We start from the raw sequence: 26,672 nt of genomic DNA, 5'->3' as shown, positions 1-26,672 counted from the left end.
TTTGTACCTGCACAGTGAGACGCTGTACTCTGGCGCCCTCGTGTGGCAGAAGAGGGAATGATGGCTTAATTGTTTTCTGTAGGAATAATTTATGCTGAGGGGACATGACCTTATGAGGTGGGAACGTGGAAAGGAACCCTGAGGTGCGCTTTCTTCGGTCACAATGTGACACTGAACAGCGGTGACTGGTAAATCCGTGCACAAATAGAGCGTGAATACCAGTGTGTACTTGTACAGAGTAAGTGAATAAATGAGTTGCTCTGTGCCTTTCCAGAGAATTTAGGGAGGGGGTTGGGGAGCACCCCCATCCCTCGCCCCTCAAAGAATATTTTGGAAAACGAGAGACTAGAGGTGCTTTTATCCTAATATATTCACTAAAAGGCCACACTGAATAGAAACTCGTGAAATATTGCACTACTATACTTCAGTGTCCAGCGAGCTGAATACCAAAAGGCAAATTGATTATAATGTTCTGTTAGCTGAATACAAAAAACAAAAAAAATGCTTGCAGATGAAGCCAGCCGGGCAGGGCTCCCCGCATCACAGGGAGAGGAGTGGTGGCAGCACCTTAAATGCGCATGATGGTTTAGCCTGCCGTCTCGTGCCGGCCAAACCGGCATGCGCACTCTGCATGTTCTGTAATGCAGCCTGGGTGGAGAACATGCATAGCCTTCCAGTGCATGTCTGAGTGTCGAACTACAGCACTCAGACCAATCAGAACACTGCTGTAAGGCAGCGTTGTGATTGGTCAGGGGATTCTGGGAGGTTGTGTGCTTCCTGTTGAGTGCAGTGAGGAGGATGGAGAAAGAAGAGGCGATGGCTGGCAGTCGGCGGCATTAAGGAAAGTGCTTTTTAAAAAAATGATTTTCACCCCACCTCAACTCCCCTTCCACCCCTGTTCGGTAGCAGTGTCAGACACAGCAGGTCGGTATACAGCCGAGAGAAATGCCCGTCTTTAATGAAGTGCAATAGAAATCACACGGCAGCCATTATCAAAATTGGGGTGACCCAGAGGTCCTGGACCTGGGTTAATTATGATACGAAAAACAGACGTCGTGGGCCTTATTCAACATCTGTAACAAATAACAACCTACAATGGATAATTCAACAAATTATTTCTTGAGCCGATAACCTATTGGCTCATGGTAATCAATACAAAACGATCTATCAAAATGCAACAACCATGGAATCTTTGATTTAACAGAGTTTTATTACATCATATTGAATTTGTAACTATATAGCATTACTAAAATCAATTTGGAATAGGGGGGGGGGTGGGAGGAAGGTTGCTCCAAAGGAACGTGCATGAAGAGGAAGTGCTCTAGTGTAGGGAAGGTGAAATGAATTCAGACAGTGTGAAACACAAATTAGTTGCAATAGTTCATTACTGTGACTGATCCAAATTTCTCAGTCTATTTTCTCCTAGCCACACTGTGAGAAGTTGGCCTGGTATATGATGTTCACTAGTTAAAGTGACCACCTTGTACCATGCCACGCAACCCTTATGGTGTGGTTGTAAGTCAGCCTTTTCGGACTAGCTGCCCTAGTGGTAGCGTAGGCTAAGCAGTCTTTGAGGCTAAACTCGTGAAGCGTGTTAAGCAAGCTGTTTTACCAAATGCAACCCCCTTTTATACCAATGAAAGGACACCACACAGCTATATATTCAAAATATATATGTATTTATTTCTCAAAGTAACCCTTGGTCTCTTTATGAGCACAGGAGCACAAATCGTCAAACAAGATTACAGTAGAATACACAGAAGTTGCACTTTATATGGATAGGCCCTGGTGGCCGCTCAAACCATATACTAAAATAGTGGTATAAGTACCACGAACAGAAAAGGGAAAAGGCCTAGGGCCTCTAGAATCGCTGGGCCTACAAGGAGCTAACTTCAGTTAGTGACCAGGAGGTCCACGGGTTGCGTGTGCAGAGCAAATAGTCACACGCGAGCTCCCATAGGTTTTCAATGGGTGCGTAAAAAGTACAAAGTTACTGCAAAAGGAATCTTCCGGATGGACTATGAACTCAAGATTGGAAACACAGACACTAGAGAAGATACTCTACACTTGGGCACCGGAGTGCCAGCTTTACCTCACCCACAGGAAGCGGGTGCGTAGGTGTCGAAGTGCGTCGGGTTTCTTCTATCTGTTCAATGGAGCCTGTGGACAAAGATGCTGCAGGCGGTCGGTCCGGAAGAGATGCGGTGGATCCAAGGGGGGATCAGAGATGTTGAAGACCTGTAAGCAGAGGGGACAGTGTTCACAGTCACTAGTCAGTGACCAGCGTGGCACCAGGTGGGTACCAGGCGATGTCGGGTGCAAACAGGAAGGAAGGTGTAGCTTGTCTCTGCAGCCACGTGGTCCCTGAAGGTCGACGACGTCCAGGAGTCGGTTCACGAGCTGCCCCACGCAGGCTCTCGCTGTCGGCGGTGTCGGCGACTTGGTCGAAGCAAACAAGCCTTGGCAAAAGCAATTGTTGTGGAAAACGAAATAAGCTGATGGTTCTGACCAGCAAGGTCAGAGGGACTGCTCCTTTGGAGGGGAGCAAGGGCCAGTCTGGAGCAACCAGACCAGCGGTGTATTTCTTGAAGTTCGTCGCCAAGATGGCCACTAGCCAGCGGCCAGCAACCGGTTAGGCGCATCGAGTGGCAAAATGCAGAAGGGCCCCACGCAGATCTTGGAGATGCTGGAGGGCTCACCTTTGGTGCAGATGCTGCTCGGGTGTTGGGCTTCTCAGATCCCAAAGCACAACTTGGAGGGAGCCTCGGTTGTTGCGCTTGCAGCTTGTCGTGGTCTTTTCAAGATGGCTGGCTCCGCATGTCTCGGTGCCTCCACGGGTCTCCTCTTCTCAGGGACTGTGGATCGGGCGGTGAGAGGTCTGGAGGTCCAGGTCTTGTCAGTCTCTGGGCTCGGGCTCCGGCGGGAGGCGGCGGCAAAGCAGACGTTGATTCGCTGGATAGTGCTTGCGTTAGCAAGGTGGTCACTCCCTGACCACAGGGGAGATTTGCTTCAGTCCTCTGTGCGGCAGAGCGTCGAAGTTCCCGTCTTCTTCTTAGTTTCAAGTTGATTCCAGGATGTCTGAAGTCTTAGGACACAGCTCCTACCTTTAAGCGGATTCTAGGGGCCGGACTACCTGCTAGGTCCCTCCCTAAGGGTGGGACCAGGAAGGGGGGTGGTTACATCCCCAATCCTTTGTCCAGCTCGCCCCAGGCCCGGGACTGGTGTGCCCCAGGACCGGATTGAACTGGCATATGCACCGAGGCTCCTTGTGAGCCTCAGGCATGTCTGGTTTCTTTCAAGCCCTACCTGACCAATACACAAAATCCTGTCTGGGGTGGTGCACGCACCTCCCCTGGCAGGAAACCCTTTGTCCACACCTCCCAAGCTGGAAGGACTCCCAGCAGCAGGAGGGCAGACTTGTGTCTGTGGTGGCAGCATCCATTTTGTGGAGCTGAGGCTATGTCTGATTTTACCCGGGTTTCAGGTACTGTACATGTCGTGTCCCTCTAGAAGGGTGGAATGCTAACCCCGTCGCCAGAATTGGCGAGGGGTTAGTATTCCAATTCGTATGACACCTTACTCGACATGTTTTGATAAAGCCAAACCAAAGTTTGCATTTAACCGTGAGGTTCATAATGCACTTAAGAGTATATGGTATGACGATATCTGGAAACAGTAGAAGGAAGTTGTTCCGACCACTGCAGACAGGCTCAGCTCATGCCAGAGCACCATCTCACATGGAACCAAGCACTCTGCCTTCAGGATTGTTAAGGCCTGCCATAGGAGTGACTTATAGGTTACCAGGTGTCCCATTTAAGGTTAGGTATAGGTATACTACACCTAAGTAAGAGGTGGTTACACCAACTTACCCCAGCTGAGTGATCAGCCAGTTGTGTCAAATTTGTTAGGCCAAGCCTGGGGTGGCATAATACATGCTTCAGCCCCTGACAGGCCTTAGATACACCAATGCCCTGGGTACCTAGTGTACACTGGTACAGGGGCTCACAGGGTGATCCAACCAATTGGGTATGTACCTAGGGTACATGGAGTCCATTTTAAAGAGAGAACAGCCAGGCTGAGATCCTGAATGGCAGGATCTCAGGCCAACTAAGTCGAAAAACCAGCTAGACACTAGGCAAAAATTTGGGGGTAACCATAGTCAGATATCCACCTTCCTACACAACCCCCCCCTCAAACGAAGGGAGATAAGGCTGACCTTGACCAGGTAAGCCTATATTGCCCACGTGGCCATATAAGGAGGAACCAGCACTGGCATGGTTACCCCCTGTCTCATGGTCCACTAAGCAATCCCTCACCCTAAGGGTATCAGAGGGTCTCCACCATAGGGAATCTCTACCTTTGGTGTGTCTTGGCAAAGTAAAAGGCTGGTGTTGAGATGGAGTACTGAAGTGAGTGTCCTCAAAGTGAGGCCTCAGCTTCCTCCAATCATCCTCCACCATGGATGCCTTTCTTTCCTTAACTGAGTTGCACTGTGCTCTCAGGGTCAGCCTCTGGCTACCTAAAGCTGGAGGCTGGGTCCCTTTTGTGGGCTTACTGGAGGGACAGGTCAGGTTTGGGGCCCTAAGGTCCCATGTTTGCCTGTGCCCAACAGAATCCCTCTGGGGGAGGTCTCTAACTACCTGTAAAGGAGATCCCTCAGGAATGTTTTTACCCATCACCTGACTAGGGCTACTAGCCAGGCAATCCTCATTCTTTTGATGCGGGGGTTCTTGTGGACAGGGGCCCTCTGGGGGTCCACTGGCCTCCCTGACCTCTGCAGCCCTGGGCTGACTGAGGCAGGGTAGAGAGAGGCAGGCTACCTGCACCAGACTGGGTCCCACCTTGGAAGGGGCCACTGACATCAGAGGCTCTGCCAGGCCAGGCCTGGCTACCTCTGGGGCAGTTCCTTCACAAGGGGTGAGGTCAGATCCCTGAGGAGGCTGACCTTTTCCTAATGTCTGGGGAGAGGGAGACTTTTCTTCCTCCCCACTACTCTCTGTTTGTGTGGAGTGATCCATAGTTTCAGGCTTCACTACACCTATGTCAGTCTGAGTATAGGCTGAGACCATTACAGCCTTGCCAACCTTTTCAGGGGGGCACTCAGTTTGTGTTTGAGCTGTGACTGTCACAGCTCTGCCAGTCTCTACAGGGAAGTCTGTCTGTGCCTGGGCTGTGGCTACCACTGCCCTTCCAACCTTTCCAGGGAGGAAATCTATTTGGACAGGGGTTGTGAATGGCACAACCCCACTACCCTTTTTTGAAAGGCCTACCATTTTAGAATGGGTGTCTTGTTCAACTCCAGCCCAAGCTGAGAGTTCTAAGTCATTCCCCAGTAAGCAGTCTACAGGCAAGGTTGGGGACACTGCCACCCTTTTAGGGCCAGTGACACCTCCCCAGCTGAGACATACCTCTGCCATGGGATGACTGTTCTGTTTGCCATCAATGTTAGTTACCTGGTAGGAGAAACCAGGAAAAAGCTGCTCAGAGGGAACTAGCCAATGGGCCACCATCGTGATGCTAGCTCCAGTGTCTCTGTAGGCCTCAGCTTTTGTACCATTGATGTAGGGCTCCTGTCTGTACCTACCCAAAGTGTTGGGACAGGCAGTGAAGTTGGCAAACCCCATGCCACCATCACAGACAAGAGTAGTTGCCGTAGGGGAATTGGCTAAGCCAGGGTCCCCCTGTGTTCCCCAAGTAAAACCACCCAAATTTCTGGGGGCACTCCCACCACCTGGGGGATTACTGCTGACAGTAATAGGTGGTGTGACAGGAGTAATTGGAGGAACAGTTTTGTTTTTAGCCTTTGGGCAACTGCTGTCAGTTCTCAAATGCCCAGGAATTTTACATTCATGGCAGTAAGGCTTTTTAGCTGTGGTAGAGGAGGGAGCTTGGGACCCACCACCCTGTGTGGAGTTTTGGGGCCCTGAGGAAGATTTCTCTTTTGCTTTATCCCCACCCTTCTCTTGAGGCTTGGTGGTATCTTTCTTTTGGTCACCACCCTGGTTTTTAGGCCTGATCCTGGTCCTGACCCATTTATCTGCCCTCTTTCCCAATTCTTGGGGAGAGGTCAAATCTGAGTCTACCAGGTGTTGATGGAGAAGCTGGTTTTGACAATTACTTAAAATCTGCTCTCTCATCATCAAATTGTACAATCCTGTATAATCAGATACCTTACTTCCCAGCAACCAACCCTCCAAAGCCTTAGTGGCACATTCAACATATTCAGACCAGTCCTGAGTCTGTGTCTTCTGGGTGTCTCTGAACATTAACCTGTACTGTTCAGTGGTTAAGCCTAACCCATCAACTAGGACACTCTTCAGGACTCTGTAATTTCTGACATCCTCTTCTCTAACAGTGAGGAGTCTATCTCTGCCTCTCCCCTCAAAGGAGAGCCATAAGATTGCTGCCCACTGGTCTTCAGGAACCTGCTGTACTTTGCAGGCTCTCTCAAGAGCAGTCATCCATTTGTGGATGTCATCCCCACTTTTGTAGGGGGGCACAACCTTGGACAGGTTCCTATTATCAAAGACCCTATCTTTGTCCTTAGGGACAATGCTGCCACCAGTGGGCATAGACCCACTCTCTTTATGCTGCCTAGCCTTGCTCAGTTTCTCTTCCATCAGAGCTACTTCTAGCTCCTGCTTCCTGATCCTCAGCTGGGCTTCTTGCATTCTGGCCTCATGCTCCCTCCTCTGAGGGGTGGTCATCCTTCTCCTGGAGTGACCTTGAGAGCCTCTAGAGGCATGAGAAGCATTAGATTCACCTGAGTGATTCCTTTGCCTCCCAGACCCCTGGTTAAGTCCACTGGGGAGATCCAATGGGGTGATCCCATTGTCAGTCCCCAATAGCCTTAAGTTAGCTGGGCCACGTATAACACTTGGCACTGGGCTAGTTCTCCCTTCATCCTCACTACCCCCTGTATCCCCATCACTTTCCTCCTCTGTAGTATGGTGCTCATCTAAGGGATGGCTATTGGAAAGGGGTACTTCAGTGGCATCTTCAGAAGGGGGGCCTCCTGTTCCTGTCCCTAAGGGGGCTAACTGGGAAGCTTTCTGGAGCTCTTTCTGATTTTCATCATTCTGTAAGAGTTCTCTGAGCTCAGCAGAGGTAGGGTTCTTGGGCTGTTTAAGGCCTCTAAGAGTTGCCAAATGCCTGAGCTCATTCTGATTTAGGGTAGCAAAGATGGATGGTGCCCTCTTGGGGTCACTCTCAACAGAGATGGGTACAGTGGACCCCTCTGCCCCAGCCATTGCTCTTAAGTGTGGGTGGATGTGTTGCAATCTACCTACACTTGGGTTTACCTACTAAACCTATCTAGTAGTTGTAGTCAGGGTGTGCTACTCCCTTTGCTCTACAACAACTAAGTTCAGTAGAACTTAAGTATATCTAATCTTGTTTTATATGTACCTACAGGTACCTATGTGATCTTTCAATTGGTAACCAAGAGATTACAATGGTAAAACACAGCAAGCTCAAATCCAACCGCTGCTCACCAATGTGAGAAGTTGGCCTGGTATATGATGTTCACTAGTTAAAGTGACCACCTTGTACCATGCCAAGCAACCCTTATGGTGTGGTTGTAAGTCAACCTTTTCGGACTAGCTGCCCTAGTGGTAGCGTAGGCTAAGCAGTCTTTGAGGCTAAACTCGTGAAGCGTGTTAAGCAAGCTGTTTTACCAAATGCAACCCCCTTTTATACCAATGAAAGGACACCACACAGATATATATTCAAAATATATATGTATTTATTTCTCAAAGTAACCCCTAGTCTCTTTATGAGCACAGGAGCACAAATCATCAAACAAGATTACAGTAGAATACACAGAAGTTGCACTTAATATGGATAGGCCCTGGTGGCCGCTCAAACCATATACTAAAATAGTGGTATAAGTACCACGAACAGAAAAGGGAAAAGGCCTAGGGCCTCTAGAATCGCTGGGCCTACAAGGAGCTAACTTCAGTTAGTGACCAGGAGGTCCACGGGTTGCGTGTGCAGAGCAAATAGTCACACGCGAGCTCCCATAGGTTTTCAATGGGTGCGTAAAAAGTACAAAGTTACTGCAAAAGGAATCTTCCGGATGGACTATGAACTCAAGATTGGAAACACAGACACTAGAGATGATACTCTACACTTGGGCACCGGAGTGCCAGCTTTACCTCACCCACAGGAAGCGGGTGCGTAGGTGTCGAAGTGCGTCGGGTTTCTTCTATCTGTTCAATGGAGCCTGTGGACAAAGATGCTGCAGGCGGTCGGTCCGGAAGAGATGCGGTGGATCCAAGGGGGGATCAGAGATGTTGAAGACCTGTAAGCAGAGGGGACAGTGTTCACAGTCACTAGTCAGTGACCAGCGTGGCACCAGGTGGGTGCCAGGCGATGTCGGGTGCAAACAGGAAGGAAGGTGTAGCTTGTCTCTGCAGCCACGTGGTCCCTGAAGGTCGACGACGTCCAGGAGTCGGTTCACGAGCTGTCCCATGCAGGCTCTCGCTGTCGGCGGTGTCGGCGACTTGGTCGAAGCAAACAAGCCTTCGCAAAAGCAATTGTTGTGGAAAACGAAATAAGCTGATGGTTCTGACCAGCAAGGTCAGAGGGACTGCTCCTTTGGAGGGGAGCAAGGGCCAGTCTGGAGCAACCAGACCAGCGGTGTATTTCTTGAAGTTCGTCGCCAAGATGGCCACTAGCCAGCGGCCAGCAACCGGTTAGGCGCGTCGAGTGGCAAAATGCAGAAGGGCCCCACGCAGATCGTGGAGATGCTGGAGGGCTCACCTTTGGTGCAGATGCTGCTCGGGTGTTGGGCTTCTCAGATCCCAAAGCACAACTTGGAGGGAGCCTCGGTTGTTGCGCTTGCAGCTTGTCGTGGTCTTTTCAAGATGGCTGGCTCCACGTGTCTCGGTGCCTCCACGGGTCTCCTCTTCTCAGGGACTGTGGATCGGGCGGTGAGAGGTCTGGAGATCCAGGTCTTGTCAGTCTCTGGGCTCGGGCTTCGGCGGGAGGCGGCGGCAAAGCAGACGTTGATTCGCTGGATGGTGCTTGCGTTAGCAAGGTGGTCACTCCCTGACCACAGGGGAGATTGGCTTCAGTCCTCTGTGCGGCAGAGCGTCGAAGTTCCCGTCTTCTTCTTAGTTTCAAGTTGATTCCAGGATGTCTGAAGTCTTAGGACACAGCTCCTACCTTTAAGCGGATTCTAGGGGCCGGACTACCTGCTAGGTCCCTCCCTAAGGGTGGGACCAGGAAGGGGGGTGGTTACACCCCCAATCCTTTGTCCAGCTCGCCCCAGGCCCGGGACTGGTGTGCCCCAGGACCGGATTGAACTGGCATATGCACCGAGGCTCCTTGTGAGCCTCAGGCATGTCTGGTTTCTTTCAAGCCCTACCTGACCAATACACAAAATCCTGTCTGGGGTGGTGCACGCACCTCCCCTGGCAGGAAACCCTTTGTCCACACCTCCCAAGCTGGAAGGACTCCCAGCAGCAGGAGGGCAGACTTGTGTCTGTGGTGGCAGCATCCATTTTGTGGAGCTGAGGCTATGTCTGATTTTACCCGGGTTTCAGGTACTGTACATGTCGTGTCCCTCTAGAAGGGTGGAATGCTAACCCCGTCGCCAGAATTGGCGAGGGGTTAGTATTCCAATTCGTATGACACCTTACTCGACATGTTTTGATAAAGCCAAACCAAAGTTTGCATTTAACCGTGAGGTTCATAATGCACTTAAGAGTATATGGTATGACGATATCTGGAAACAGTAGAAGGAAGTTGTTCCGACCACTGCAGACAGGCTCAGCTCATGCCAGAGCACCATCTCACATGGAACCAAGCACTCTGCCTTCAGGATTGTTAAGGCCTGCCATAGGAGTGACTTATAGGTTACCAGGTGTCCCATTTAAGGTTAGGTATAGGTATACTACACCTAAGTAAGAGGTGGTTACACCAACTTACCCCAGCTGAGTGATCAGCCAGTTGTGTCAAATTTGTTAGGCCAAGCCTGGGGTGGCATAATACATGCTTCAGCCCCTGACAGGCCTTAGATACACCAATGCCCTGGGTACCTAGTGTACACTGGTACAGGGGCTCACAGGGTGATCCAACCAATTGGGTATGTACCTAGGGTACATGGAGTCCATTTTAAAGAGAGAACAGCCAGGCTGAGATCCTGAATGGCAGGATCTCAGGCCAACTAAGTCGAAAAACCAGCTAGACACTAGGCAAAAATTTGGGGGTAACCATAGTCAGATATCCACCTTCCTACACAACCCCCCCCTCAAACGAAGGGAGATAAGGCTGACCTTGACCAGGTAAGCCTATATTGCCCACGTGGCCATATAAGGAGGAACCAGCACTGGCATGGTTACCCCCTGTCTCATGGTCCACTAAGCAATCCCTCACCCTAAGGGTATCAGAGGGTCTCCACCATAGGGAATCTCTACCTTTGGTGTGTCTTGGCAAAGTAAAAGGCTGGTGTTGAGATGGAGTACTGAAGTGAGTGTCCTCAAAGTGAGGCCTCAGCTTCCTCCAATCATCCTCCACCATGGATGCCTTTCTTTCCTTAACTGAGTTGCACTGTGCTCTCAGGGTCAGCCTCTGGCTACCTAAAGCTGGAGGCTGGGTCCCTTTTGTGGGCTTACTGGAGGGACAGGTCAGGTTTGGGGCCCTAAGGTCCCATGTTTGCCTGTGCCCAACAGAATCCCTCTGGGGGAGGTCTCTAACTACCTGTAAAGGAGATCCCTCAGGAATGTTTTTACCCATCACCTGACTAGGGCTACTAGCCAGGCAATCCTCATTCTTTTGATGCGGGGGTTCTTGTGGACAGGGGCCCTCTGGGGGTCCACTGGCCTCCCTGACCTCTGCAGCCCTGGGCTGACTGAGGCAGGGTAGAGAGAGGCAGGCTACCTGCACCAGACTGGGTCCCACCTTGGAAGGGGCCACTGACATCAGAGGCTCTGCCAGGCCAGGCCTGGCTACCTCTGGGGCAGTTCCTTCACAAGGGGTGAGGTCAGATCCCTGAGGAGGCTGACCTTTTCCTAATGTCTGGGGAGAGGGAGACTTTTCTTCCTCCCCACTACTCTCTGTTTGTGTGGAGTGATCCATAGTTTCAGGCTTCACTACACCTATGTCAGTCTGAGTATAGGCTGAGACCATTACAGCCTTGCCAACCTTTTCAGGGGGGCACTCAGTTTGTGTTTGAGCTGTGACTGTCACAGCTTTGCCAGTCTCTACAGGGAAGTCTGTCTGTGCCTGGGCTGTGGCTACCACTGCCCTTCCAACCTTTCCAGGGAGGAAATCTATTTGGACAGGGGTTGTGAATGGCACAACCCCACTACCCTTTTTTGAAAGGCCTACCATTTTAGAATGGGTGTCTTGTTCAACTCCAGCCCAAGCTGAGAGTTCTAAGTCATTCCCCAGTAAGCAGTCTACAGGCAAGGTTGGGGACACTGCCACCCTTTTAGGGCCAGTGACACCTCCCCAGCTGAGACATACCTCTGCCATGGGATGACTGTTCTGTTTGCCATCAATGTTAGTTACCTGGTAGGAGAAACCAGGAAAAAGCTGCTCAGAGGGAACTAGCCAATGGGCCACCATCGTGATGCTAGCTCCAGTGTCTCTGTAGGCCTCAGCTTTTGTACCATTGATGTAGGGCTCCTGTCTGTACCTACCCAAAGTGTTGGGACAGGCAGTGAAGTTGGCAAACCCCATGCCACCATCACAGACAAGAGTAGTTGCCGTAGGGGAATTGGCTAAGCCAGGGTCCCCCTGTGTTCCCCAAGTAAAACCACCCAAATTTCTGGGGGCACTCCCACCACCTGGGGGATTACTGCTGACAGTAATAGGTGGTGTGACAGGAGTAATTGGAGGAACAGTTTTGTTTTTAGCCTTTGGGCAACTGCTGTCAGTTCTCAAATGCCCAGGAATTTTACATTCATGGCAGTAAGGCTTTTTAGCTGTGGTAGAGGAGGGAGCTTGGGACCCACCACCCTGTGTGGAGTTTTGGGGCCCTGAGGAAGATTTCTCTTTTGCTTTATCCCCACCCTTCTCTTGAGGCTTGGTGGTATCTTTCTTTTGGTCACCACCCTGGTTTTTAGGCCTGATCCTGGTCCTGACCCATTTATCTGCCCTCTTTCCCAATTCTTGGGGAGAGGTCAAATCTGAGTCTACCAGGTGTTGATGGAGAAGCTGGTTTTGACAATTACTTAAAATCTGCTCTCTCATCATCAAATTGTACAATCCTGTATAATCAGATACCTTACTTCCCAGCAACCAACCCTCCAAAGCCTTAGTGGCACATTCAACATATTCAGACCAGTCCTGAGTCTGTGTCTTCTGGGTGTCTCTGAACATTAACCTGTACTGTTCAGTGGTTAAGCCTAACCCATCAACTAGGACACTCTTCAGGACTCTGTAATTTCTGACATCCTCTTCTCTAACAGTGAGGAGTCTATCTCTGCCTCTCCCCTCAAAGGAGAGCCATAAGATTGCTGCCCACTGGTCTTCAGGAACCTGCTGTACTTTGCAGGCTCTCTCAAGAGCAGTCATCCATTTGTGGATGTCATCCCCACTTTTGTAGGGGGGCACAACCTTGGACAGGTTCCTATTATCAAAGACCCTATCTTTGTCCTTAGGGACAATGCTGCCACCAGTGGGCATAGACCCACTCTCTTTATGCTGCCTAGCCTTGCTCAGTTTCTCTTCCATCAGAGCTACTTCTAGCTCCTGCTTCCTGATCCTCAGCTGGGCTTCTTGCATTCTGGCCTCATGCTCCCTCCTCTGAGGGGTGGTCATCCTTCTCCTGGAGTGACCTTGAGAGCCTCTAGAGGCATGAGAAGCATTAGATTCACCTGAGTGATTCCTTTGCCTCCCAGACCCCTGGTTAAGTCCACTGGGGAGATCCAATGGGGTGATCCCATTGTCAGTCCCCAATAGCCTTAAGTTAGCTGGGCCACGTATAACACTTGGCACTGGGCTAGTTCTCCCTTCATCCTCACTACCCCCTGTATCCCCATCACTTTCCTCCTCTGTAGTATGGTGCTCATCTAAGGGATGGCTATTGGAAAGGGGTACTTCAGTGGCATCTTCAGAAGGGGGGCCTCCTGTTCCTGTCCCTAAGGGGGCTAACTGGGAAGCTTTCTGGAGCTCTTTCTGATTTTCATCATTCTGTAAGAGTTCTCTGAGCTCAGCAGAGGTAGGGTTCTTGGGCTGTTTAAGGCCTCTAAGAGTTGCCAAATGCCTGAGCTCATTCTGATTTAGGGTAGCAAAGATGGATGGTGCCCTCTTGGGGTCACTCTCAACAGAGATGGGTACAGTGGACCCCTCTGCCCCAGCCATTGCTCTTAAGTGTGGGTGGATGTGTTGCAATCTACCTACACTTGGGTTTACCTACTAAACCTATCTAGTAGTTGTAGTCAGGGTGTGCTACTCCCTTTGCTCTACAACAACTAAGTTCAGTAGAACTTAAGTATATCTAATCTTGTTTTATATGTACCTACAGGTACTTATGTGATCTTTCAATTGGTAACCAAGAGATTACAATGGTAAAACACAGCAAGCTCAAATCCAACCGCTGCTCACCAATGTGAGAAGTTGGCCTGGTATATGATGTTCACTAGTTAAAGTGACCACCTTGTACCATGCCAAGCAACCCTTATGGTGTGGTTGTAAGTCAACCTTTTCGGACTAGCTGCCCTAGTGGTAGCGTAGGCTAAGCAGTCTTTGAGGCTAAACTCGTGAAGCGTGTTAAGCAAGCTGTTTTACCAAATGCAACCCCCTTTTATACCAATGAAAGGACACCACACAGATATATATTCAAAATATATATGTATTTATTTCTCAAAGTAACCCCTAGTCTCTTTATGAGCACAGGAGCACAAATCATCAAACAAGATTACAGTAGAATACACAGAAGTTGCACTTTATATGGATAGGCCCTGGTGGCCGCTCAAACCATATACTAAAATAGTGGTATAAGTACCACGAACAGAAAAGGGAAAAGGCCTAGGGCCTCTAGAATCGCTGGGCCTACAAGGAGCTAACTTCAGTTAGTGACCAGGAGGTCCACGGGTTGCGTGTGCAGAGCAAATAGTCACACGCGAGCTCCCATAGGTTTTCAATGGGTGCGTAAAAAGTACAAAGTTACTGCAAAAGGAATCTTCCGGATGGACTATGAACTCAAGATTGGAAACACAGACACTAGAGATGATACTCTACACTTGGGCACCGGAGTGCCAGCTTTACCTCACCCACAGGAAGCGGGTGCGTAGGTGTCGAAGTGCGTCGGGTTTCTTCTATCTGTTCAATGAAGCCTGTGGACAAAGATGCTGCAGGCGGTCGGTCCGGAAGAGATGCGGTGGATCCAAGGGGGGATCAGAGATGTTGAAGACCTGTAAGCAGAGGGGACAGTGTTCACAGTCACTAGTCAGTGACCAGCGTGGCACCAGGTGGGTACCAGGCGATGTCGGGTGCAAACAGGAAGGAAGGTGTAGCTTGTCTCTGCAGCCACGTGGTCCCTGAAGGTCGACGACGTCCAGGAGTCGGTTCACGAGCTGTCCCGTGCAGGCTCTCGCTGTCGGCGGTGTCGGCGACTTGGTCGAAGCAAACAAGCCTTGCCAAAAGCAATTGTTGTGGAAAACGAAATAAGCTGATGGTTCTGACCAGCAAGGTCAGAGGGACTGCTCCTTTGGAGGGGAGCAAGGGCCAGTCTGGAGCAACCAGACCAGCGGTGTATTTCTTGAAGTTCGTCGCCAAGATGGCCACTAGCCAGCGGCCAGCAACCGGTTAGGCGCGTCGAGTGGCAAAATGCAGAAGGGCCCCACGCAGATCGTGGAGATGCTGGAGGGCTCACCTTTGGTGCAGATGCTGCTCGGGTGTTGGGCTTCTCAGATCCCAAAGCACAACTTGGAGGGAGCCTCGGTTGTTGCGCTTGCAGCTTGTCGTGGTCTTTTCAAGATGGCTGGCTCCACGTGTCTCGGTGCCTCCACGGGTCTCCTCTTCTCAGGGACTGTGGATCGGGCGGTGAGAGGTCTGGAGGTCCAGGTCTTGTCAGTCTCTGGGCTCGGGCTTCAGCGGGAGGCGGCGGCAAAGCAGACGTTGATTCGCTGGATGGTGCTTGCGTTAGCAAGGTGGTCACTCCCTGACCACAGGGGAGATTGGCTTCAGTCCTCTGTGCGGCAGAGCGTCGAAGTTCCCGTCTTCTTCTTAGTTTCAAGTTGATTCCAGGATGTCTGAAGTCTTAGGACACAGCTCCTACCTTTAAGCGGATTCTAGGGGCCGGACTACCTGCTAGGTCCCTCCCTAAGGGTGGGACCAGGAAGGGGGGTGGTTACACCCCCAATCCTTTGTCCAGCTCGCCCCAGGCCCGGGACTGGTGTGCCCCAGGACCGGATTGAACTGGCATATGCACCGAGGCTCCTTGTGAGCCTCAGGCATGTCTGGTTTCTTTCAAGCCCTACCTGACCAATACACAAAATCCTGTCTGGGGTGGTGCACGCACCTCCCCTGGTAGGAAACCCTTTGTCCACACCTCCCAAGCTGGAAGGACTCCCAGCAGCAGGAGGGCAGACTTCTGTCTGTGGTGGCAGCATCCATTTTGTGGAGCTGAGGCTATGTCTGATTTTACCCGGGTTTCAGGTACTGTACATGTCGTGTCCCTCTAGAAGGGTGGAATGCTAACCCCGTCGCCAGAATTGGCGAGGGGTTAGTATTCCAATTCGTATGACACCTTACTCGACATGTTTTGATAAAGCTAAACCAAAGTTAGCATTTAACCGCGAGGTTCATAATGCACTTAAGAGTATATGGTATGACGATATCTGGAAACAGTAGAAGGAAGTTGTTCCGACCACTGCAGACAGGCTCAGCTCATGCCAGAGCACCATCTCACATGGAACCAAGCACTCTGCCTTCAGGATTGTTAAGGCCTGCCATAGCAGTGACTTATAGGTTACCAGGTGTCCCATTTAAGGTTAGGTATAGGTATACTACACCTAAGTAAGAGGTGGTTACACCAACTTACCCCAGCTGAGTGATCAGCCAGTTGTGTCAAATTTGTTAGGCCAAGCCTGGGGTGGCATAATACATGCTTCAGCCCCTGACAGGCCTTAGATACACCAATGCCCTGGGTACCTAGTGTACACTGGTACAGGGGCTCACAGGGTGATCCAACCAATTGGGTATGTACCAAGGGTACAGGGAGTCCATTTTAAAGAGAGAACAGCCAGGCTGAGATCCTGAATGGCAGGATCTCAGGCCAACTAAGTCGAAAAACCAGCTAGACACTAGGCAAAAATTTGGGGGTAACCATAGTCAGATATCCACCTTCCTACACACACTCATATAATACAATATCAATTTATATGATTCTGGGAACACAGTATCAATCTTGTGTTGCACGCATTTGAACAGGGGTATGTGGTCCAGGTTGAATGAATATGGGCGTCGACGTTTCGACTCGACTTGGGGTTGCAAGGGGTAATTGAAAGCCTTGGCCTGCGGGTCTTCCTCAGGACGGATAGAGGCAACCTGAAAGGTGTGGGACATCGATACCACATCCGCATCAAGCAGATGGACTTATTCAAAACAGCTGCTCCCTATTCAGTCTCCATTCCTTAATGTACAGCTCTGTATACGACCTCACCCAAACCTGTACTGCTGTAATTATCACACTCTGTGCCCCTGCCATCCCGTCAATACCCTTGCTTACCCAGCACACTAGAACATCTCCAAGCACCTCCTCAAAATTAATTTCTTTTGCCCTCTTTGCACCTTTTCAATGGAACATCTTCCAACTTCACAAAAGCAGTTTCTGCCTTAAAAACAGTTAAAGCCCAACTCAGTAATACCTATTTAACTTGACAGCCCAAAGTCATAATTCACCCTTGGCATGTCCCCCACTAATTGTGATAATGCCTTGCGAGAGCACAACCTAACCTGATACACCGTGCTTTCTATTTTGTCGCATAGTGTAATCCTTCATCCTTGTTTTAGTAATTGGAATCTAAAACTTGACTACTGAATGCTCAGTAAAAGACAAGAAGTCTCCCCATTAACTCTGATTAACAGTGAGAAGATTCTGCAGTCAAACCCACTTCCGTTGCACTGCTTTCTGCTGGCGTACCATGGTACACCAGTGGGTGCACTGGAATCTCATGTAACACCATAAGGAACACAAGTTTTTATGTGCAGGAATACAATAACATAAGACAAGTACCAAAACTGTGCAAAAAAGTGCATAATGACATTACAGAGGCTTGGAAAAAGCTGCAGGTATTCGGTAGTCTGAACTCTGATTGACCATAACACACCATTATGTGTTTTCTGGTCATACACACCAAGCCCCAAAGGCACAAGAGTAGAAGGGTTTTCTGATGTAGACAGCCTTTGGCACTCAATTACCCTGTGGAACCAGAGCAGATGTGTTTTCTAATCTAGACATTGGTGTAACACACCATGCCCCGATAGCATTAGTGAAGAACATTTATTCCATCTAAATGCTGGTCACATACATCAGACACCCTTATCGGCAGAGAAGATGTTTCCTAATCTATACATTGATGGTGCACACCATGCTCCTATAGCAGTGGTTCCCAAACTGGGGTCCGGGGACCCCTGGGGGTCCCCGAAGCCTCCTCAGGGGGTCCGCGACTACTTTGAAAATCGAATAATATTAACAGATCAATAAAGTGTAGATATATAAAGAGGCTAAATGTACAATTGAACATTTTAAAACATACTGTAAATGTGAAGTAATTTGAAACTGGAGGCTAAAAATTAAATTAGTATCCTCAGATTGATTTGCGGGAGCAGTGCAACGCATCAAACTGAATATAGTATGGATGATGAGCGGCCTCAATTGAATTTAGAAAAGGTCCAACCATTCTATTAAAATTACATTTTGATTTCTTCTTTATTTATATGTTTTCTAATTAAATAAAATGTGTTATTCGTGTATTTGTTTGATGAATGCTTTTTTGTATTTTTGTGTATTGTTTTGTGGTTCAAATCATCAACATTGCTTAGGCCGGGGTCCCCAACTTCCAGTAATGACTCGTGGGGGGTCCCGGGAATCGAATGATGTTTCAGTTGGGGTCCCCGGCTTCCAGTAATGGTTAAGTGGGGGTCCCCAGAAGTCAAAAGTTTGGGAACCACTGTCCTATAGCATTAACGAAGAACTGTTATTTGATCGAGATGCTGGTCGTACACACCATGCACCTTGGATAGGAGAGAAGATGTGTTTATTAATACAGACACTAATGGTACACACCATGGTCCTATCGCATTAGCGAAGAACTGTTATTTGATGTAGATGTTGGTTATACACATCATGCACCTTTAGTTGTAGAGATGTGTTTCCTAATCTAGACATTGGTGGTACACACCATGCCCCTATCGCATTAGCCAAGAACTGTTATTTGATCTAGATGCTGGTTGTACACACCATGCACCTTTAGCGGGAGAGAAGTGTTTTCTAATCGAGGCACTGGTGGCACACACTATGCCCCGATAGCATTAGAAAATGGACTGTTATTTGATGTAGATGCTGGTCGTACACAGTCTGCACCTTTAGTGGGAGAGAAGCTGTTTTCTGAGGCTAATGTTGGTGGTACACACCATGCTCCTATGCCTTCTGCACATAAGGGGCTCATTTATGACTTTGTGGAACAGAAAGCCTACCAGAAACTATCTGGACGCATACTGCATCGAACTTGCTGTTTCCACGCTTCATTTAGAGGTGGAGGAACTACTAGGTTCTTGATGGCAAAGCCTTAGGTGGCCTCATCATCAGTAACCTCTGACTAGGCAGCCTGTCCACCATAGAGATAGCCGGGCAATACGTGGAAGGCTGTGTTTAAGATGGGCCTTTCATTGCATAAAAAAGCTATGCACTCCATGTGCAGAGAGTAAACACTATTGAGATTTTGTGCTTCTTGTGACTTTGTAACTACCGCTTGTTGTTCCTGGATTTCTAAATGACTGTTGACATTTTTGACTATGAAACTGCATGGTCTGGATATTGGCTGGAAATTCTAAGGCTCTTCGTGCCTGAAGATGTGGTTTGTTTAACCTTTATTATCTGCTTTTAAAATTGGCTCTAGAGAAGAGGCCCTTGTCAGTCTGGACATGTGTGATCATACAGTCTGCCTTTATCCTGGCACTCTCTATCTTTGGTTTCAAAAATAATCCTTGATGTTTTTACTGAAACCTATTTAAGTAAGAAAGACTGAAAAAACAACCGCTGTAATGTGGACCATAATTTGTAATCTTGAGGCTGCATACGATGTGACATGGCTCTTATGGGAATATATTGACTACTTTTGGTCAATCAACTGATAACAACTGCCTTTTCACTTTTCTTCTAGCAAATGGACAATGCAGTGTTCACTTTCGAGCAGCTCCTGCACCAGGAACTTGAAAAGACAACGGACAGGGAGGAGGTGTGCAAGGCTATCCAGCGGATCCTGGAACGAGTGCTGAAGGTAAGGACTGGCCAGTGCCGGCGTCTCCAGGAATGTGGAATGTTCCGATGTAGGCGCTTCCAGTGAGAGAGTACACATTGCCTCGCAGTACCGACCACCTGTTAGACTTCACACTGACTCTGTCATTTCCTTTCCCACATCCTCTGCAGAAATACGACTATGACAGCAGCACAGTGCGCAAGAAGTTCTTCCGGGAGGCTCTGCTTCAGATCATCATGCCCTTTCTTCTGAAGAAGCTGGCACCAACCTGTAAAGGGGTAAGCTGGCATTTGTGGGGCAAAGGGGCTTGTTGATGCCAACACAAAGTAAGGTACCATCATTGGGAAAGTACAGGATGGAGGTCACAAAGGTTGAGGTAGCACTGAAAATGTACTGGGGTCACAGGACAGGCACAGGCAGCAAGGAAAGATCCGGCACTAGAAGTATAAGGAGTGAGACTGTGAGACCCATGAGCACAGCTACAGGGGAAGTAGAGCAGCACAAGAAAGGCAGAAGAAAGACCCCTTCAGCAGAGGAACCCTACTATCGCAAATATAATGGAACAAGCCTACCAACCATAGGGACATGGGAAGTGCGAGTACTGAAAATATGCTGACCATACTACCAGAAATATAATGGACCAAGTCTACCAACCATAGGGACATGGGGAGTGCAAGTACTGAAAATATGGTGACCATACTACCAGAAATATAATGGAACAAGCCTACCAACCATGGGAAGTGCGAGAACTGAAAATATGCTAACCATACTGCCAGAAATATAATGGAACAAGTCTACCAACCATAGAAACCCGGGAAGTCGGGTAATGAAAATATGCTGACCATACTACCAGAAATATAATGGAACAAGTCTACCAACCATAGGGACATGGGAAGTCGGGTAATGAAAATATGCTGACCATACTACCAGAAATATAATGGAACAAGTCTACCAACCATAGGGACATGGGAAGTCGGGTAATGAAAATATGCTGACCATACTACCAGAAATATAATGGAGCAAGTCTACCAACCATAGGGGCATGGGAAGTCGGGTAATGAAAATATGCTGACCATACTACCAGAAATATAATGGAACAAGTCTACCAACCATAGGGACATGGGAAGTCGAGTAATGAAAATATGCTGACCATACTACCAGAAATATAATGGAGCAAGTCTACCAACCATAGGGGCATGGGAAGTCGGGTAATGAAAATATGCGGACCATACTACCAGAAATATAATGGAACAAGTCTACCAACCATAGGGGCATGGGAAGTCGGGTAATGAAAATATGCTGACCATACTACCAGAAATATAATGGAGCAAGTCTACCAACCATAGGGGCATGGGAAGTCGGGTAATGAAAATATGCGCATTACTACCAGAAATATAATGGAACAAGTCTACCAACCATAGGGGCATGGGAAGTCGGGTAATGAAAATATGCTGACCATACTACCAGAAATATAATGGAGAAAGTCTACCAACCATAGGGGCATGGGAAGTCGGGTAATGAAAATATGCGGACCATACTACCAGAAATATAATGGAGCAAGTCTACCAACCATAGGGGCATGGGAAGTCGGGTAATGAAAATATGCGGACCATACTACCAGAAATATAATGGAGCAAGTCTACCAACCATAGGGGCATGGGAAGTCGGGTAATGAAAATATGCGGACCATACTACCAGAAATATAATGGAACAAGTCTACCAACCATAGGGGCATGGGAAGTGCGAGTACTGGAAATATGCTGACCATCCCACCACAGATATGATCGAACAAGAATACCAACCATAGGGATGCAGGAAAGAGTGAGTACTGAAAATATGCTGACCCTACTACCGCAGATACAATGGAACAAGACTACCAATCATAGTGACACAGAAAAGTGCGAGTACTGAAAATATGCTGACCTTACTACCGCATTTATAATGGAACAAGACTACCAACCATAGGGATGCCGGGAAGTGCGAGTAGTGAAAATATGCTGACCCTACTACAGCAAAGGGGTAAGCTGGCATTTGTGGGGCAAAGGGGCTTGTTGATGCCAACACAAAGTAAGGTACCATCATTGGGAAAGTACAGGATGGAGGTCACAAAGGTTGAGGTAGCACTGAAAATGTACTGGGGTCACAGGACAGGCACAGGCAGCAAGGAAAGATCCGGCACTAGAAGTATAAGGAGTGAGACTGTGAGACCCATGAGCACAGCTACAGGGGAAGTAGAGCAGCACAAGAAAGGCAGAAGAAAGACCCCTTCAGCAGAGGAACCCTACTATCGCAAATATAATGGAACAAGTCTACCAACCATAGGGACATGGGAAGTGCGAGTACTGAAAATATGCTGACCATACTACCAGAAATATAATGGACCAAGTCTACCAACCATAGGGACATGGGGAGTGCAAGTACTGAAAATATGGTGACCATACTACCAGAAATATAATGGAACAAGCCTACCAACCATGGGAAGTGCGAGAACTGAAAATATGCTAACCATACTACCAGAAATATAATGGAACAAGTCTACCAACCATAGAAACCCGGGAAGTCGGGTAATGAAAATATGCTGACCATACTACCAGAAATATAATGGAACAAGTCTACCAACCATAGGGACATGGGAAGTCGGGTAATGAAAATATGCTGACCATACTACCAGAAATATAATGGAACAAGTCTACCAACCATAGGGACATGGGAAGTCGGGTAATGAAAATATGCTGACCATACTACCAGAAATATAATGGAGCAAGTCTACCAACCATAGGGGCATGGGAAGTCGGGTAATGAAAATATGCTGACCATACTACCAGAAATATAATGGAACAAGTCTACCAACCATAGGGACATGGGAAGTCGGGTAATGAAAATATGCTGACCATACTACCAGAAATATAATGGAGCAAGTCTACCAACCATAGGGGCATGGGAAGTCGGGTAATGAAAATATGCTGACCATACTACCAGAAATATAATGGAACAAGTCTACCAACCATAGGGACATGGGAAGTCGGGTAATGAAAATATGCTGACCATACTACCAGAAATATAATGGAGCAAGTCTACCAACCATAGGGGCATGGGAAGTCGGGTAATGAAAATATGCGGACCATACTACCAGAAATATAATGGAACAAGTCTACCAACCATAGGGGCATGGGAAGTCGGGTAATGAAAATATGCTGACCATACTACCAGAAATATAATGGAGCAAGTCTACCAACCATAGGGGCATGGGAAGTTGGGTAATGAAAATATGCGCATTACTACCAGAAATATAATGGAACAAGTCTACCAACCATAGGGGCATGGGAAGTTGGGTAATGAAAATATGCTGACCATACTACCAGAAATATAATGGAGAAAGTCTACCAACCATAGGGGCATGGGAAGTCGGGTAATGAAAATATGCGGACCATACTACCAGAAATATAATGGAGCAAGTCTACCAACCATAGGGGCATGGGAAGTCGGGTAATGAAAATATGCGGACCATACTACCAGAAATATAATGGAGCAAGTCTACCAACCATAGGGGCATGGGAAGTCGGGTAATGAAAATATGCGGACCATACTACCAGAAATATAATGGAACAAGTCTACCAACCATAGGGGCATGGGAAGTGCGAGTACTGGAAATATGCTGACCATCCCACCACAGATATGATCGAACAAGAATACCAACCATAGGGATGCAGGAAAGAGTGAGTACTGAAAATATGCTGACCCTACTACCGCAGATACAATGGAACAAGACTACCAATCATAGTGACACAGAAAAGTACGAGTACTGAAAATATGCTGACCTTACTACCGCATTTATAATGGAACAAGACTACCAACCATAGGGATGCCGGGAAGTGCGAGTAGTGAAAATATGCTGACCCTACTACAGCAAATATGGTGGAACAAGACTACAAACCATAGGGACACAGGGAAGTGCAGGTACTGAAAATATGCTGACTCTACTACCGCAGATATAATGAAAGAAGACTAACAACCACAGGGACAGAGGGAAGTGCGAGTACTGAAAATATGCTGGAGCGAATCCATCACTGGAAATAAGCAGAGTATAATCCAAGGGCAGAATAACTGAAGAATGTGCAAGCACTGCAGATTTAAAGCACATGTGTAAGACACTAGGGAAAGTGTAGCACAAACCAATAAACAGGAATAAGAACAATATGCAGAGAAACCAATGGAATAGCATATCCTAGAAAAGTGCAGGTCAGAGACACGCTACCGTAGGCACTTACTGGAATGGAAACGCTGCCATGTTAAAGGCGTGAGACCCACATGCACTGGGCTTTAGAGAGTGGAATTGTACAGGAACCAGACCCACCTGCATTGGGACATAGGATAGGACAAATACTGGCAGTACAGAAGAACGACACCAACAGAACATCTAATAATAGAAATATAATAATGGAAAGAGAGTGAGAACCAGAGGCACCAGGACTAAGGTAAGTGGAAGCACTGCAAAGGTACAGAAGTGAGACTCATAAGCACAGGGGCTGTTAGAAATCTAAGGGGTGGATATTTATAGGAGCAAGTCTTACAGGAACAAGGATTGTGAGAAAAGTGCAACCACTTGACATCTATTATTGTGAGGCCATAAGGGCTGTGAGTAGAAAGCACTCCCTGGAGCTGTACAGGAGCAAGACTAATAAGCAGGTCACTGAGGGAAACTCATGCACTGAAGAAAGGGATAGTAGTGAAAATGTACAGCAGCGAAGTTCATGTCTTTGAAATGTTCTGGAAGGAGTCCCATGAAAGGCGAGGGTAATAACATTACTCACCGCATACAGAGATAGAACACAGAAACATTAGGGAAATGTGATGTAAAAGGGAGCCCCTTGAGCATGTTTGCAGATGATACCCTTCCTAACCCTACTCATAGGCCAATATTTCCCTAATTAAAAAATACTTTAACTGTAAGCAATATGTATTGTGATAATGTAACATGTTTGCTCAAACTGATTCCTACTGTGTTGTACAGTTTTGGTTATAATTTCCTGTGGGAACTTGTTGTCCTCATGCCCTCATCCTCCTTCGCCTCCCCAGCAAAGGCTGGATAGCTTTACTAAGGGCGGCATGTATTCACGGCGCCTCTTTTGATTGTGTGATATTAGCCAAAGTGGCCCAATCTGATGGGGATTTGGTTCGCTACCACAGAGAGTCAGTGATTAGTGTTGGGGTGATTAGTTGTTGATTAGTTGTTGAAGTAGAGGTACCTCCCCGAGATGTCATTGCTTACACAAAAAAAGGCAAGTAATTACAAACCCTACTAGTTAAACTAATTAAACTGAGGTAGACTATAGTAGGCAGATACCTGGAACTCATGGATAAAGAAAGGCACAGCCCCTGGTAGTTGACATTCCATACATTGGATGGGCACTGCAAGGAACATAATGCCAAATGTTCCCTCAAAAAGAGGTATCTAGAGACCCCAGAACATAGGAAGCACTTCCTGGTAGCGCCGTGTGTCTCTCACCGCGAGAAAGAGGTAGACTGATACCTAAACATCACATGGCACCTGGCATCCTCAGCCTTGGCAAGACCCTCTAGCAAATGTGTAGAGAACTGGTATTTCACCAGCAAGGCTGTGGAGTCTTAGTCAGTGCACCCATTAATGTTTGTGCCCTTATCGCCACTGGAGATCCCACTTGAGTACAACAGAGAGTTGTCTAGAGACAAGGACTGTAATCAATGCCATTTTGTCATCAGTGTCTTTTTGGTCTTGTGCCTTTACTGGCGTTGAGTTTTGGCCACATGTTGTGGGTTGTTTAAAGACGCAGTACTTTCATGGACAGTGCCTTTATTGACCTTGACTTTTGCGCAGATGTTGGTAGTTGTTTAAAAACGCTGTACTTTTATGGACAGTGCCTTTATCGGCTTTAAGTTTTGTGCACTTGTCGGGGGTGGTTTAAAATCTCATTACTTCAATGAACAGTGAAACGATGACCTGTTTAAAGAACAGAATGTGCTTATTAGAGGTGCTTATCAGCAAGATAAATAAAAAGCTGGGGATGTCCTAGATTACTCTGAGATACATGTTACGTGGTATAATGCTCCCATTCAAACTAGCTATGAGTGAATTAAATAAACAGAAGACAAAGTGCCTGATTTAGAGGTTGGCAGATGGGTTACTTTAGTCACAATGTGATGCATACCCTGTCCACCTTAGTACATATATATATAATGCATTTCGAATAAGGAGTCGGAATAGCCGTCTTGTTGTGACAGCGTAACCCATCCATCAAAGTCTAAATAAGGCCCACAGAGAGGATTGTGTAAAATAAGGGACACATGAAGCAATTGTGTGTTTTATTTTTTGCATATGTATATCACTGGCTGCTTTTAGATACCACATTAAGACTCCCCACTACTGTCAATTTCTATTTCTGGCATTGTAAGGTCATAATCCCATTTTTTCCCTTCCACAGGATCTGCCACGATTCCAGGAGTTGATATTTGAGGATTTTGCCCGCTCTATCCTGGTGGAGAACACCTACGAGGAAGTGGTGCTGCAGTCCGTCATTAAAGAGATCATGCAGGGTAAGGGGACTTCTGGGGTGACATGAATCAGATGCACCCCAATAGCAGCAGTGGGGGGATGGGGAGGCCCTAAACACAACCCTTCCAAATACTGATTACTTCCGGTATATATTTTAATGTTTTGCAACCGAAATCCATCTTCAAAACATTAATATTTTACCAACTACACAAAGGCATTGGAAGCCCTTCCCATTTTTGAATGCTGAAAAAACAGTTTTTAAGCAGTAGGCAGTGGTCCATGGAACTACTGCTTACTGTTAAAAATGTTTGTGAGACTTTTCATTTTTTTTTAAAACACATCCCATTTTTCTTTAAGGAAAATGAGCTGCACTAAAAAAAATATTGCTTTATTTAAAAGCATTCTAAGACATGGTGGTCTGATGACCCCCAGCAGGCTACCATCGCTGTGATGGCAGTGAATTGTAGTGAGTCGGACTTTGCAACCTACCTCATCAATATACATGAGGTAGGTCGGATTCCAACTTGCGAAGATTTAGATTTTTAGGAAATGACCTATTAGTAAATAAATCAGTTCTTGAAAATCTTTGCCCATCACAAAATACTGGTCACAATTTGAAACCAGTATTTATAGCCCTGTGTTTTCATGAAAAGCACACAAAACCATGACTTTGTGATTATCCTTGATCGAGGGAGATCATTGGGAGG

General features: G+C 47.6%; 2 protein-coding genes across 2 annotated transcripts in view; both read left to right on the top strand.

Moving 5' to 3' along the window:
* Positions 1-26,672, top strand: part of LOC146868592 (uncharacterized) — an 895,771-nt gene that overhangs the window by 466,717 nt on the left and 402,382 nt on the right. The window lies entirely within an intron of this gene.
* LOC146868595 (protein Niban 2-like) overlaps positions 1-26,672 on the top strand; it is a 299,178-nt gene that overhangs the window by 268,169 nt on the left and 4,337 nt on the right. Inside the window, exons 11-13 of the mRNA XM_085611743.1 lie at positions 19,341-19,457; positions 19,607-19,714; positions 25,895-26,006. Of these exons, the coding sequence (XP_085467869.1) occupies positions 19,341-19,457; positions 19,607-19,714; positions 25,895-26,006 (337 nt within the window). The remainder of the gene's footprint in view (positions 1-19,340; positions 19,458-19,606; positions 19,715-25,894; positions 26,007-26,672) is intronic.

Source organism: Triturus cristatus, chromosome 1_2 (genome assembly GCF_964204655.1).
Source record: "Triturus cristatus chromosome 1_2, aTriCri1.1, whole genome shotgun sequence".
Taxonomy (NCBI): Eukaryota; Metazoa; Chordata; class Amphibia; order Caudata; family Salamandridae; genus Triturus; species Triturus cristatus.
The sequence above is the reverse complement of the archived record's forward strand: the minus strand, read 5'-3'. Positions and strand labels throughout refer to the sequence as shown.